The sequence below is a fragment of the Alexandromys fortis genome, unplaced genomic scaffold (assembly GCF_014885135.2).
Source record: "Alexandromys fortis isolate MF-2015 unplaced genomic scaffold, M_Fortis_MF-2015_v1.1 scaffold_238, whole genome shotgun sequence".
Lineage (NCBI taxonomy): Eukaryota > Metazoa > Chordata > Mammalia > Rodentia > Cricetidae > Alexandromys > Alexandromys fortis.
Genome location: NW_026068126.1, coordinates 1,198,118 through 1,212,154, shown reverse-complemented (window position 1 = coordinate 1,212,154; position 14,037 = coordinate 1,198,118). Strand labels below are relative to the sequence as shown.

The following is a 14,037-nucleotide window of genomic DNA, read 5'->3' as shown; positions in this document are numbered from 1 at the left end:
ATTATTGTGCATGTGTCCATGCTGTATATGTGAGCAGTTTTGCAATGGCATGTTTTTGAAGATCGTCTTTGAGCGTCATTTTTCTCCTGCCTTTACATCAGTTTTGGAGACTCAGACTCAGGCCACCAGGCTTCTATGGCAAACACCTTTACCTGTGGAGCCCTGTTGTTAGTCTGAAGTGACTATTTTCTCAAATTTTATTTTCAGGTTGGGGAGACTATCTAAACCTACTAACATGAGCATAGAATTTTTTTTTTTTCGAGACAGGGTTTCTCTGTGGCTTTGGAGCCTGTCCTGGAACTCCCTTTGTAGACCAGGCTGGTCTCGAACTCACAGAGATCCACCTGCCTCTGCCTCCCAAGTGCTGGGATTAAAGGCGTGCGCCACCACCGCCCGGCCGAGCATGGAAATTGTAGAGTGTATAAAACTGCTCTGGGTGGTAGGGGACAGTGACAACTGCCCATCAGTCAGGTCTGCCGTGCTACTGCATGCTTGTATTCTGTCACTTCCAACACTGCAAGAAACATGGATTCGTTTGGGTGACATAGTTTACAGAAGCAGAATAGTAGATCTAGACTCCATTTGTGAGCTGTAGGATCTGGTTTATTGTCATACAGGCTCTCCAGCACTAACTCTTATGCGCTCATTCTCCGACAGTGGCAGCACATCTGGGAGCCGATCATACCCTGCTTGGCTTTGGTGCCTGGTAATAATGTGCCTTAATTGCGGGTCACTGGAGCCAAACTAATTGCTTGTTGGGCACTTAGATTGCCTTTTTAATTTGCTGCATAATGCCTCTTCTAACAGAAGCATACAATATATTGTTATCCAAGTAGAACTCATTAGTATCTTCCTAGACACAACAGAAAGCCTGATTTTGTTTATAATTTAGCTACTGAAAGAAGATGGAAAGACACTGTAGACAGATGTAATTAACAGGTACTGGTTTTTAAGTGCTCCTTTGTATCCGCTTCAGGAACTATACATAAAATGCTTGCTGTGCTTTATATTTGTGTAATAGCCATGTGTGGGGTCTGTGTACTCGTGTGTATGAGGGTGGACTGTGTGGCCAGGTGGGTGAGTACACTTGTGTACATGTGGGTGCCCTCCTTTGTCACTCTCCACTGGGTCTCCTTGAGAGAGGCTCTCCTATTGGAACCAGCAAGCCCCAGTGCCCCCTACCCTCATGGTGCTGGTGTGACGGGTGTGTGCAGCCACAGTTGGCTGTATCCATGGATGCTGGGGATCTGAACGTAGGCTTTCAGGGCAGACATTCTTACCCACTGAGCCATGTCCCTAGCCCCATGGTAACCTTTCTTTATCAAGGATTGTTTTGTGCTTCAGATATGTTTTATATGGCAATAATAATATGAGCATTTGAGACAGTCACTTATTTCAGTCTGTGGGATTTACCCTACATCCAGTGACTTTGTGTTTCATTAAAAAAATAAAAATAAATCAGTATCATCGTTCCTAAATATGAACCTTTTCATATGCCGAGTAAAGAGCTCATACTTGTTTTCTTGTCATTTCTTTGGACTGTAGAAGAACAATGCTCTGCACAAGGTTTTCAGCTTTTTGTTAACAATTTCATTAATGGGTACATTTTGAGAAACTACGGAATGCCTGGACCTGTTATAGGTGTTGGAGATACTTTATGATAAATATTTAGCTCAAGAGGAAAAAAAAACCTCTGAAGTAAATTTTAAGAATCCTAATTTCTTTTTAAGAAGAGTAAGTGTATTATTTGTTACTTTTTTATTGATTTAACAAAAACCTAGGCAACTTATAGTAGAAAGCATTTAGTTGGGCTAATGGTTTCAGAGGGTTTATGATGGCAGAACAAAGGAGGCCTGGTAGCAGGAATGTGCACATAGGGAGTCGAGAGAGTACACTGGTAATGACTGCAGCTCTTAATCCTCCAACATTTCCCCTGGCTGAGGACTGCATACTCAAACCGGAGCCCATGGAGGCCAGCCTCAGCCAAACCACCATAGTAACAAGTAGCATCTGCTGCTGTAACGGCGTAAACGAATGCAGACAGATTGTCAAAATATATACAGCTTTAATGGAGGAATAGACTTACAGAACCACCGTTCATGTGGAGACCAGGAAAGCAGAAGCAGCGTCTGGGAGCACGCTCGCCAAATTTATAGGCTAACATTAGCCCGAGGCGAACTCGCCCCCTAAGGGGCGGGACTTATCCCTACATGGTGCAATTTTAATAGATGCTTTTTTTTTTTCTTAAAGAAATTAGTTTGTGGGCTGGAGAGATGGCTCAGAGGTTAAGAGCACTGGCTGCTCTTCCAGAGGTCCTGAGTTCAATTCCCAGCAACCACATGGTGGCTCACAACCATCTGTACTGAGATCTGGAGCCCTTCTCTGGCATGCGGGCATATATCGAGGCAGAATGTTGTATACATAATAAATAAATAAATCTTTAAAAAAATAGTTTGTTACCTGTTTGTTTTTCTTTTGGTAGGTTATTTCTCATGAGGGTCATGGACATTCCCTATTTAAACTTGGAAGGGCCAGACTGTAAGTACATCAATTTCCTCATTGCATCTGAGTTACCAGAGAGTGGCCTGAAAGGGACACCAGGGAAATGGTGCTGACAAAAGAGCTTTTTCCTTAAGAATGGGCAGTGGTTTGTGGTTGGCCAGGGTTGCATACTTAAAAGTTCATGAGACCCTTGGGCCTTTGTTAGTTGTGACTTGCATTTTTCAGGCTATAGAAGTATATCTCGGGGCTGGAGAGTCGGCTCAGAGGTTAAGAGCACTGACTGCTCTTCCAGAGGTCCTGAGTTCAATTCCCAGCAACCACATGGTGGCTCACAACCATCAGTACTGAGATCTGGTGCCCTCCTTTGGCGTGTGGGCATACATCGAGGCAGAATGTTGTATACATAATAAATAGATAAATCTTAAAAAAAAAAGTATATCTCATGTATTCATAGTTCCATCCTATCCCCAAGCTGAATCATTTCCAGTACATATTTAAAAAATATGCTGAGCAAGCTGGAGAAGTCACCATTAGACCATGCTGTGGGGCCTTCCTGTGACCAGCAAACATACAGGAACTCAGAACAGCTCCCAGGAAGTACTAATACCCTAACTTGAAGCTTGAGGTAGACTAGGGGTAGCAGTGTTGTCCCTTCCCTCCACGCTGGCTGTTTCTTGATACTCTGCTGCCTGGTTCAGTTTAAAACACAGTGACATCAGGACCCAACGCAGCCCCTACCCACCCCAGGGCTGGACACGCTTATCTACACAAGCAGACCAATATGATGGCTCCTGGCTGTGGCTGGCAGCTCTGCAGGACTTGGGGAGCAAGAAGTCGTGGAGTCAGTGGGCAGTTTTGTACTCTATTTTTTTTTTTTCAATTCAGCTATGGCTTTTTTAAAACATGACTTGAAGCTCTAGTTTTCTAGACCTTTACAGTGTACAGTATTTTACATAATTGAGCTGTATTAAAAGCTTTATAAATATAAAGTAAAAAAAATCCTATCTATGTCAGTAATTCGATTTTCTATTTTCTAGTTACTTATGCATATATTTAAATTTAGTAAGTTGATTTTTTTTAAATTGCTGTCAATCAAATTGTTATGGGTTACTGATACATTAGAACACCCTGCTGATGCCCTGGGTGGCTGTGCACATCTGGAGTCCCAGCACTCGGGCACAGAGGCAGGACTGCAGTGTCTTTGTGGCAGTTGTGTCTACATAGTATGGACTAGTTTAATTAAAGAATCTGTGCTTGCCAAGTGTGGTAATGCACACTTATAACCCCAACATTCTGTGGGCTGAGGCAATCAAAAGAATCACTGACTTGTCTTGATCCCTTGCAGGGAGCCAGCCTTGGTTGTTGTTCCTCAGGAGCTGTCTGCCTTGTTTTTTGAGATCCAGTGTCTACTGAAGCTCACTGGTTAGGCTAGACTATTGACCAGAGGGTCCCAGGGATGGATCCTTTTGTTTGCCCCTCCCCCGGTACTGGCATCTGGAGCACACTCCTTGTCCACCTTCTCAGCTGTGTGGCCGCGTACTTGGGTCACTCCTCCATTGTCGCCTGTTGTCACTTTTGTCCCGTAGTGCAGCCGAAACGCGACCATGTCCTGCACGTGACGTTCCCCAGAGAGTGGAAGACAAGCGACCTTTACCAGCTCTTCAGCGCCTTCGGTGAGCAGGAAGGCCGTGGCGGCCGCTCTAAGGGTTGCCCTTCTCCTGGTGGTCAATTGGTCAGAGTGGCGGCTGCTCTAAGGGCTGCCCTTCTCCTGGTGGTCAATTGGTCAGAGTGGCGGCTGCTCTAAGGGCTGCCCTTCTCCTGCTGGTCAATTGGTCAGAAGGAGATCATGGAAAGATTTCCAAGTCCATGACAGGGTTGACTTCAGCCACAGAACTGTTCTGTTGTAATGGGATCTGAGGTGCATTGTGTAAGCCTTGCTGACAGAGTATATGGGCCATCACCGTGGACTGCCCTTACTGCTGAGAAGAAAGCAGGCCTAGATCAGGGTAAATAATTTTTAAGGTTAAATTCAGAGAGGATGTCTATTTTATACTGACAAGCAATCTCTATGTGAGATTAACAATAAAAGCAGCAAACACAGATGTCTGAGCAGACCAAGACTGCAGGTGTGTGTAAGATAGATAGTTCCTCTCATTCCCGGGTTAAACTCCTCAGGGTCTGTGAATGTACAAGTTTGTTACTTTAACAAATGAAGTATTGAAGCTATTTATTCTCTTTGGGGATTCTTGAATAAAGTGAAGGCAGAAAATTGGCCAGTAGTAGGATGCTTAGTAATACTTGTATGTTATCAAAAGATTTACTGTGCAGACATTTAAGACAATATTCGTAGGCTAATGAGATGGCTCAGTGTTTGTTGTGCAAGCTTAGTGATCTGAGTTCAATACCTGGAACCCACATATAAGTGGAGGAGGGACTGTAAGTTTGAGGACAGCCTGGTCTACAAGAGCTAGTTCCAGGACAGACTCCAAAGCAAAAAGAGAAAGGAAGGAAGGAAGGAAGGAGAAAGGGAGAGGAGTGGAGGAGAGACCCAGTTCCACTAAGTTGTCTCTGGCATTCAAATGCACGCTATGGCTCCTGTAAGACATAAGTAGTAATTGTCTTAGTCAGGGTTTCTATTGCTGCAGTGGAACACCATGACCAAAAAGCAAGTAAGTGAGGAAAGGGTTTATTTAGCTTACACTTCCACACTGTAGTCCATCACTGAAGGAAGTCAGAGCAGGAACCTGGAGGCAGGAGCTGATGCAGAAGCCATGGAGGGGAGTTGCATACTGAGTTGCTCCCAATGCTTGTTCAGTCTGCTTTCTTATAGCCCCCAGGACCAGCAGCCCAGGGATGGTCTCACACACACAGTGAGCTGATTATACCCTCATCAGTCCCTAATTAAGAAGATGCCCTACAGGATGCATACAGCCAATCTTGTGGAGGCATTTTTCTTAATTGAGGTCCCTTCTCAGATGACTTAAGCTTATGTTGATAAAAAACCACCGAGCACAGTAATGAATAAAATAATATGTTTGAAGTGTATATGCAGAGGTATAAACATTTAAGAAAGTATTTAAATAGTATTTTAATACTTAGATTTAAAAGAGGATATGGGATAGGATCTTGTATAACTAACATTATTTTTAAAAACATTGTAGAGAAGTCAGATGCAAGTAAAGGAAGATATACCACTGAGTATTTTATTATTATTCATTAAGGAAAACCTATATATTTCTTTCTTTCTTTTTTTTTTTTTTTTTTGGCCTGCATTTCGGTATTATCACTATGTGTATGCAGTGTTTGGAGGTCAGAAGAAGGCATCAGATCCCCAATACTGCAGTTACAGTCAGTTGTGAGCCTCCATGTGGGTGCTGGCAATTGAATCCAGGTCCTTTGAAAGAGCAGTCAAGTGCTCTTAACGGCTGAGCTGTTTCTCCAACCACATCACTATTTTTCAGATGGTCTTTATGTTTTGTAAGCTTTCCTGTCTTTTCAGAAATGAGCACATGTTACCTCTTAAGTTAAAAACAAACCCAGAATACTTTATTTGAAAACAGTTATATTTCTATAAAGTCCTCTTGCTGGTGCCCTCTGCCCTTTGAAATCCTACCCCACTTTTTAATTAGGTGCAGAGAGAGAAAGGCAGTGGCCTCAGGCTCAGCTCTTTTTGAAGTGCCTGCTATTTTCATCTATTTAAGTTCTGACCCTATGAAGTCAGACTTTAAGCACTAAAGTAAGTAAAAAGTCTAAAACCTAGTGTGAAGCTCCACAGCTTTAAAATGGCTTTTCTAACTGTCTAGAAGTTCATTGAGGTGGGCAGGTGTGGTGGGGAGAGGCAGGCCATCTCTGTGAATTCCATGTCAGCCTGGTGTACAGAGCAAGCTCCAGGATAGCCAGGACTAGATAGAGAAAACACGTCTAAAAAACGGTCATTGAGAGGTATGGACTTTGGATCTAGTTCATTTTGGTGTGTAATTTTTTTTTCCAAATTGTTTACAATAAAGTTTTAATACTTTATTAAATACATTAGCTGTGTGACCTTGGGTGAGTGTTCTCTCAGTAGAAGCAACAACAGTTGTACTAGTGATAACAGCTGTCTTTGTGGCCTTACCACGACACTAGGAAGGAAGGAGCTGGCTCTGGAAGGTGCTCAGAAGCTGACTAGCACTGTTTATCTTAATCCAGAGAGGCGTGTCATCTTACTGAGAAACTGAAGTGGGGGTTTTGTATTGTTTTCTTTTCCACTTTGATAGTGAAACTAAACTTTTTTTTTTTTAATTCCCAGCCTTTGAAAATCTTAGTAGAATGAATTTTTCTTTTATTGCTAAATTCCAGTGCTGTTTCCCCATTGTTAAAGTCTGGTGCTCGGTGATTCAGAGGTGCAAGTGTCCATCTCCTCCGCAGGCTCGGGCTCTGCCCTGGGCTCCCTTTCTGCTCATGCTGTTTGCAGTACTTTTAGAGTACTTTTGCTGCTGTTTCTCCCTGTCAGCCTGTTTTCTCTCTCTGAACCCTTCACTTTTAAATGACAGGCATGCGTGTGTACGTGTGTACATGTGATTGCTTGCATGTGGAAGTCAGGACAGCTTGTAGGAGTCGGCTCTCTCCTCCCACCACATGGATTTTGGAAATGGTCAAGCTTGCTCGGCAGGCTCCTTGATCCACCGAGCCATCTCAGCAGGATCTGTTTGGCTCAGAGCTCTTTCTAGTAGTTTGGAATCGCAGCCTCTTGCTGTCAGGGTCCCCAGGGCATCTTGGAATGAGAGAGGAACACAGGTCCTTGCGGTGTCTGTCAGGGGGACCTCTTTCTCTCAGCCCCCAGTACTCCCGGGAGAGGCACCGCCCTGCATGAGCTCCCTTGTCCTGTCACTCCCCAGGGCCCCACTGCTAAGTATTCTCTCCCTGTGTGTTCCCAATGCCTGAATACCTGAAAATGGAGATTTAGTGTCAACATGGGGCAGGGACAGAACTATCCAAACTGTAGCAGTCTGTAAAATGAAGTATCTGTAACAAGTTTGATTGTAGTGGTCTTGGAGTTTTGTTAGTGACCTTGAAAGATAAACACCTTCTAACCTTGGCCTAAGATTGGACAGAATTGTGACAAGTCCTTGTGGCTAAGTTTTCTTTTTTTCTTTTTTAACTTTTAAAGTTTATTATCACTGTTTTGTGTTTGTGTGTGTACCTGTGTGTGACTGTGAAGTCCAGAGCTTCATGTCTGATATCTTCCTCAATTAAATTTCTACTTTACTATCTTTCCAAAATTCAAAAAACTGTATTTGTTTACTGTGTGTGAAGACACACGTGCCATAGCGTGCTGTGAAGGCCAGATGACAGCTTATAAGAGTTGGTTCTCTTCTGTCGTGTGGGCCCCAGGGATCCAGCTGAGGCAACAGTGTATTAACCCCCTGAGTCATCTCACTGATCCTCTCCGCCTTAGTTTTTTGATGCAGGGTCTTTCGCTGAACCCAAAGCTTACCAATTTTGCTATACTTGCTGGCCCAAGAGTTCCAGGGATTTGCCCCTCTCCACCTCTCCAGCACAGGGATACAGGCCCACTCAGCTGTGCTCATCTTTTTATAGGGCTGGCAGGATCAAACTGAGGCCTTTATACTTTGCACACAAACACGCAGACACTTGCTCCTCACACACCACTGGGGAGACCAGTGGAGGAGGCCGAAGATTCTGCTATGACACAGGATCTCTCACTGAACCTGAAGCTGTCTTAGACTGGCTGACCAATGGGCTTCTGAGATCCTGTCTCCAGCCCCCAATGCTGGAGTTACAGGTGTGGGTTTTTTTTTTTTTATATGGGTGGTGGGGGTTTGAACTTAGGACTTCATGGTAGCACAGTAAGTGCGCTTATGCACTAAGACATCTCCTACACTCTCTTGAAACTGTAACAGAACAAGTAGCGAATTGATTAGTGCTAAGGTTTCCAGTCTTCACAGCAGTAGCCATCTCTCTAGACTCTCCTGAAGTCTGCCAGCTGAGTCTTGGTGTGGTTCTCTAAATGCTCAGACGTTCACTTTGTTTTTCGTTCATTGTTAACAGGTAACATTCAGATATCCTGGATTGATGACACATCAGCCTTCGTTTCTCTCAGCCAGCCTGAACAAGTACAAATTGGTTAGTGTTCTAGATGTCTGTTTTGTGTGTTAATGAGGAGGGGTTCCCCTTCAGTTTGAAAGCTGTGGCTTCAGCCAGTTGGTTCAGTGGCATTACTGCTCAGTTAATATTTGAGCTTGCCTGTGAAATAAAGGGAAAAATTAGTAAGTATATCATACAGAGAAAGATCTTTGATTCATTATTCTAAAGATACTTAAACTGTGCCTCAAGACCCCATGTAGTTACATGTGACTGAATGTCAGGTTTGAAAATTTGGCCGTGGAGAAAGGTTTCTGAGCATGCAGTGAGTAAACAATTTAAAATCAAATGTTAGTAAACTGGAGTCAGTTCTTGTCCGTGTTGTCCTGGTCTCACTCCAGCCTTCATTCTGAGCACACAGCATGTGTGTTTGATGCTGCATGTGCCCTCCTGTGATGCAGTACCCTCGTCAACTGCTGAAACACCTCGGATTCACCACTAGCATATGTTCTGATTGCAGTGTTTTAGTTTTCTGTTCAGATGCACAGTGGTTCAATTATGGGAACTGAAGAAGTCACATTTTTCCTACTGTTATTTCTCAGCATCCATCAAATTAATCATTGCAACTTTGGGTTGTATTGTATTCGACAAGCACATTTGTCTCATTAGTATATAAATTGCTTTTGTCTTAACAAATAACAACATTATATGTGTACCAAAATGGGTTTTGTTGTTGTATGTTTTGTTTTATTTTGTTTTTTTAAAAGACAAAGAGTCTCACTATGTAAACCAGGCTGGCGTTGAACTCACAGAGATCTACCTGCTGCTGTGGGATAACCCTTCAGTATGCTGCGTTGCTTTCATTTAATGATAATAAAAGCTGAATTGGGCAATGGCCAGGCAGAATATAGTTAGGTGTGAAAGCCAAACTGAATACAAGGAGAAAGAAGGACAGAGTCTGGAGAGATGCAAGCCAGCCACTGCAGAAGCAAGATGCCAGCAGACTGCTGAAAGCCATGCCCACATGACAATACATAGCTTAATAGAAATGGCTTAATTTAAATGTAAGAACTAGCTAGTAATAAGCCTGAACTATAGGCCAAACATTTTGTAATTAATATTAAACCCCTGAATGATTATTTAGAAGTGACTATGGGATTGGGGGGGGGGGGCAGAGAAACCTCCCAGTACAGCCTGCCTCTGCTTCCCAAGTGCTAGGATTAAAGGTGTGCACAATCACATCTAGCAATCCAAAATTATTTTCATTTAGTTTTTTTAATGACTTATTATCAGTAAATGTTTGATTAGTCTACTTATTTAAAATTTTTAGTATTTTATTTTATTTGTATGGGTGTTTTGCTGGCATTTTCTGTTCACCACATGCATGCCTTGTGTCTGTGGAGGTCAGAAGAGGACATTGGATACCATGGAACTGGAGTTGGATCCCTGAAGCAGTAGCTTTTTGCGTTGTTCTGTTTTCAGACAGGATTTCTCTGTGTAGCCCTGGCTGTTCCACTCTGAGGCATCATGTGGGTACTGAGAATGGAACCCAAAAGAGCAACGTGTTTTTTTAACCACTTAGTCATCTCTCCAGCTCATCTATTCTGCACATTCCTGGTTCATGTGGTTTCTCTTGTACTTTTCCTGTTTGTCTGTGATTAGCTGTGATTTCTCCATGCCCTTAAACTTGCATCAAATGTTCGTTTTACAAGCAAAGTGAATGACACTTCATTTGCTTTTAAATAGGGTTTTGATCATCACATTTTTTGTTGATCCTTAAAATTTTTGACATTAATTATACTACCTTTTTCTTTAACATTTATTTGTTCAATTTCTTCTTTTCTTTCTTTTTTCTTTTCTTTTTTTGATTTTCGAGACAGGGTTTCTCCGTAGCTTTTGGTTCTTGTCCTGGAACTAGCTCTTGTAGACCAGGCTGGCCTCGAACTCACAGAGATCCGCCTGCCTCTGCCTCCCGAGTGCTGGGATTAAAGGCGTGCGCCACCACCGCCCGGCTTCTTTTTATATATGTGAGTGTTTTGCCTGCTTGTTTGTCTGTGTACCACATATGGGCCTAGTGTCTTTGTGGGCCAGAAGACAGCATCGGGTGGGTTCCCTGGGATTGGAGTTCACATATTTGTGAGCCACATGCAGGTGTTGAGAGCTGAGCTTGTGTCCTGTGCCTCGAAAGCATCTTTTCATCAGTGCTCTGTTCCTCTCATAGAAGATGGTATGCTCCATGCGGACCCAGGGGCCATTGTGTTCACAGTGGCTGCCTGAATCTGGTCAATATCATGGAGTTGGAGCCACGATACACATCCTGTTGTGAACTGGAGATACCTTTTGTACTTGATAGATCTCATGTCTGTTTCTCTTTCTGATTTCTAAATCTGTGTGAATGCTTCTTTAAAAGACAATTTGCAGTTTGCTTCTCATAGTAATGATTCTCATGCAGCCAGGGATCTGGGTTATCTAAATTTGCTACAAATCCTATTAATGCTACCTTAAACAAATTATAGAAACATTTCAGCAGAACCAGATCAATAATGTAACAATGAAAAAAATCATTAAATGCCTACTTATATAGGCTCTGATACAAATTATTTTTGATTTACATTCAAAGAATTCCATTTAAGCTGACAACTGTCTTTTTCCTCTGGTATCACTAATTCTAATCAATGTTTGAAAAGTCTTTTTTGACCTCTTGAAAATGAAAGTTCTTTTCTTACAGGAAACTGTATACTAATTACTAAAATGGTGCGTGTGCGTGTGTGTTGTGCGCATGCGCGTGTGCGTGCACATGCATGCACTATGCCCATGGTGTGGAGATCCATGTTGGTACCTTCCTAGTCTGCTTTCCACTTCTTCATGTTTTAATGGGGTCTTTTTCACTGACTTCACTAGGCTGGCAATCCAATGAGCTCTAGGGATCCTCTTGCTCTAGCTCCTGAGTGCTAGGATTATAGGCCTGCACACCACATCTTATTTTATAGGTACTGGGCACTGGACCCTGAGCTTCCCCAACAGAGCCATGCCCCAGTGAGTTTTTCACAAGTTTGACTGTTTCTGCACTTGGCCATGGCTTATTTTAATGTGCGTGTACCATGGGCGGATCCCCAGTGCTTCTGATATGCACAATTGAGGTATACTTCTAGTTCCTTCTCTGTATTATCCTGTCTGAACTGGCAGCTTTTAATATATGTCTTTCACCAGACTTGGTAAAATTTCAGATATTTGTTTTCATAGTCTCTTGCTGTTACTCCTGGGATTGCTTCTGCACACAATACATCGTGTGCTGTTTGGCTTTTTTTTTTCTCATACCATCTTTCTGTTGTGCAGACTAGATAATTTATTTCCGTATCTCTGCTCTTTGACCATTATTCTTCTAGTGAGCCAGCCTAATGGATCTTTTATCTTGTACAGGGCACTGCTCATCCTGCTGTAGGTGACTTCCTGATAAGCCCCTTGTGAGTAAAAATGCTATTGAGCAGAACATGTATGTCGTATGCCTGTTTAATGTCACCTTAAGTTTACCCAGATTATGGTTGGGTAGAATCATGCGGACTCTTATTTCGTGACAAAATATAGTTCTTAAATACTATTTTGAAAATGGAAAACACATGTGTTGTGAATGTTCTCTTGTAGAGTCTCTGGGTTTGGATAGATTCTTCAGAAGAGTGTTTTGTTTTAGTTTCACAGATATTCATCTTATTTGGACTTGTGGGTGATGCTTAGGTTGGAGCTCAGACTTCCAGTTTGCTGCACTAGTGGTTAAGAGTTAGTCAGAGAGCAGAGGACTCCTTGGGTAAAAGCTGTCTTGGTGACCTGGGTTCAGATGTGGTTTGTCCTTAGACCTCCCCCGTGCACACTCTTATAAACATATGTGCACACATACACAAAGATATAAACAGATGTATGTTAAACACAAGCCAATCAGACATCGGCCGAATCTGTTCACCACTCATCTTTATCTAGCTTCCGCTCTGCTAGTGCTCCTGTCTCACTCTGGTTGCTCTTGACCCCATGCTTTTCCTTTCCTTCCTTATAGCAGAAAGATATGAGATTTATAAAAAAATCTTTTTGGTTATCTGGGCATGGTGTCCCAGGCCTTTAATTCTAGCATACAGGGAGCAGAGGCAGGCAGATCTCTGAGTTTGAAGCCAGCCAGTAATACATAGTAAGATCCTGTCTCAAAAAAAAAAAAAAAAAAAACCCTTGCAGGACCCAAGCACCAGCCACTTTAATGACATGGCAAAGTCTCTCTAGTGCTTGTTCAGGCACAGGTGTGCACATGTGCTCAGGAGTGCGTGCGCACATATAACCCCCCCCCACTCTCTTTCTCTCTCTCTCTCTGACCCAGTGTTCATCCACCGACTGTTTTACGTCTTCACTCTTCCTATTCAGAGCACTTCCTCCTACTCTTCAGGCTTTGCGTTTTCTCCAGCTTGCAGTCCTTGCAGTGGACGATCATTCTTTTAGATTCCTGCTTGACCAGAGCCTGCATGCCCTTTCCTGCTTTCAATCACTCCACTTCTAGCACCTGCCTTTAATTCTGTCTCAGCTACATCATTTGTTGTGTGTAATTACCTCTTGTTTAATAGTACTTTACAAATATGTTAAAATATTAAAAAAAAAACTCTATCTCAAGCGTACCAAAGGACGTGCTCAACTATGTTCATAGCAGCTTTGTTTATCATAGCCAGAACCTGGAAACAACCTAAATGCCCCTCGACTGAAGAATGGATAAGGAAAATGTGGTACATTTACAGAATGGAGCACTACACAGCAGAAAAAAATAACAATATCTTGAATTTTGCATGAAAATGGTTGAAACTAGAAAACATTATTTTGAGTGAGGTAACCCAGATATAGGACAATTATCACATGTACTCACTCATAGGTGGTTTTTAAACATAAAGCAAAGCAAGCCAGCCTACAAACCACAATCCCAGAGAACTTAGACAACAATGAGGACACTAAGAGAGACTTACATAGATCTAATCTACATGGGAAGTAGAAAGTAGAAAAAGACAAGATCTTGTTTCCAGGTTCTGGCTATGACAAAGCCACTATGAACATAGTTGAGCACATGTCTTTGTGGCACGATTGAGCATCCTTTGGATATATACCCAAAAGTGGTTTTACTGGGTCTTGAGGAAGGTTGTTTCCTAATTTTCTGAGAAATCACCACACTGAAATCCAAAGGGGTTGTACCAGTTTGCAATCCTACCAGCAATGCAGAAGTGTTCCCTTTTCCCCACAACCTTTCCAGCATAAGTTGTCATCAGTGTTTTTGATCTTGGCCATTCTTACAGGTGTAAGATGGAATCTCAGAGTTGTTTTGACTTGTATTTCTCTGATGACTAAGGATGTTGAGCATTTCCTTAAGTGTCTTTCAGCCATTTTAGATGCCTCTGTTGAGAGTTCTCTGTTTAGGTCTGTACTCCATTTTTT

At 42.5% G+C, this 14,037-nt stretch overlaps 1 protein-coding gene across 2 annotated transcripts in view; it reads left to right on the top strand.

Annotated features, from left to right (window-relative positions):
* The window catches only part of Parn (poly(A)-specific ribonuclease), a 102,590-nt gene that overhangs the window by 55,341 nt on the left and 33,212 nt on the right, over positions 1-14,037 (top strand). For both annotated transcript variants that reach the window (XM_050125785.1, XM_050125784.1), the window contains exons 19-21: positions 2,483-2,538; positions 4,089-4,175; positions 8,554-8,628. In XM_050125785.1, coding sequence (XP_049981742.1) covers positions 2,483-2,538; positions 4,089-4,175; positions 8,554-8,628 — 218 coding nt within the window. The remainder of the gene's footprint in view (positions 1-2,482; positions 2,539-4,088; positions 4,176-8,553; positions 8,629-14,037) is intronic.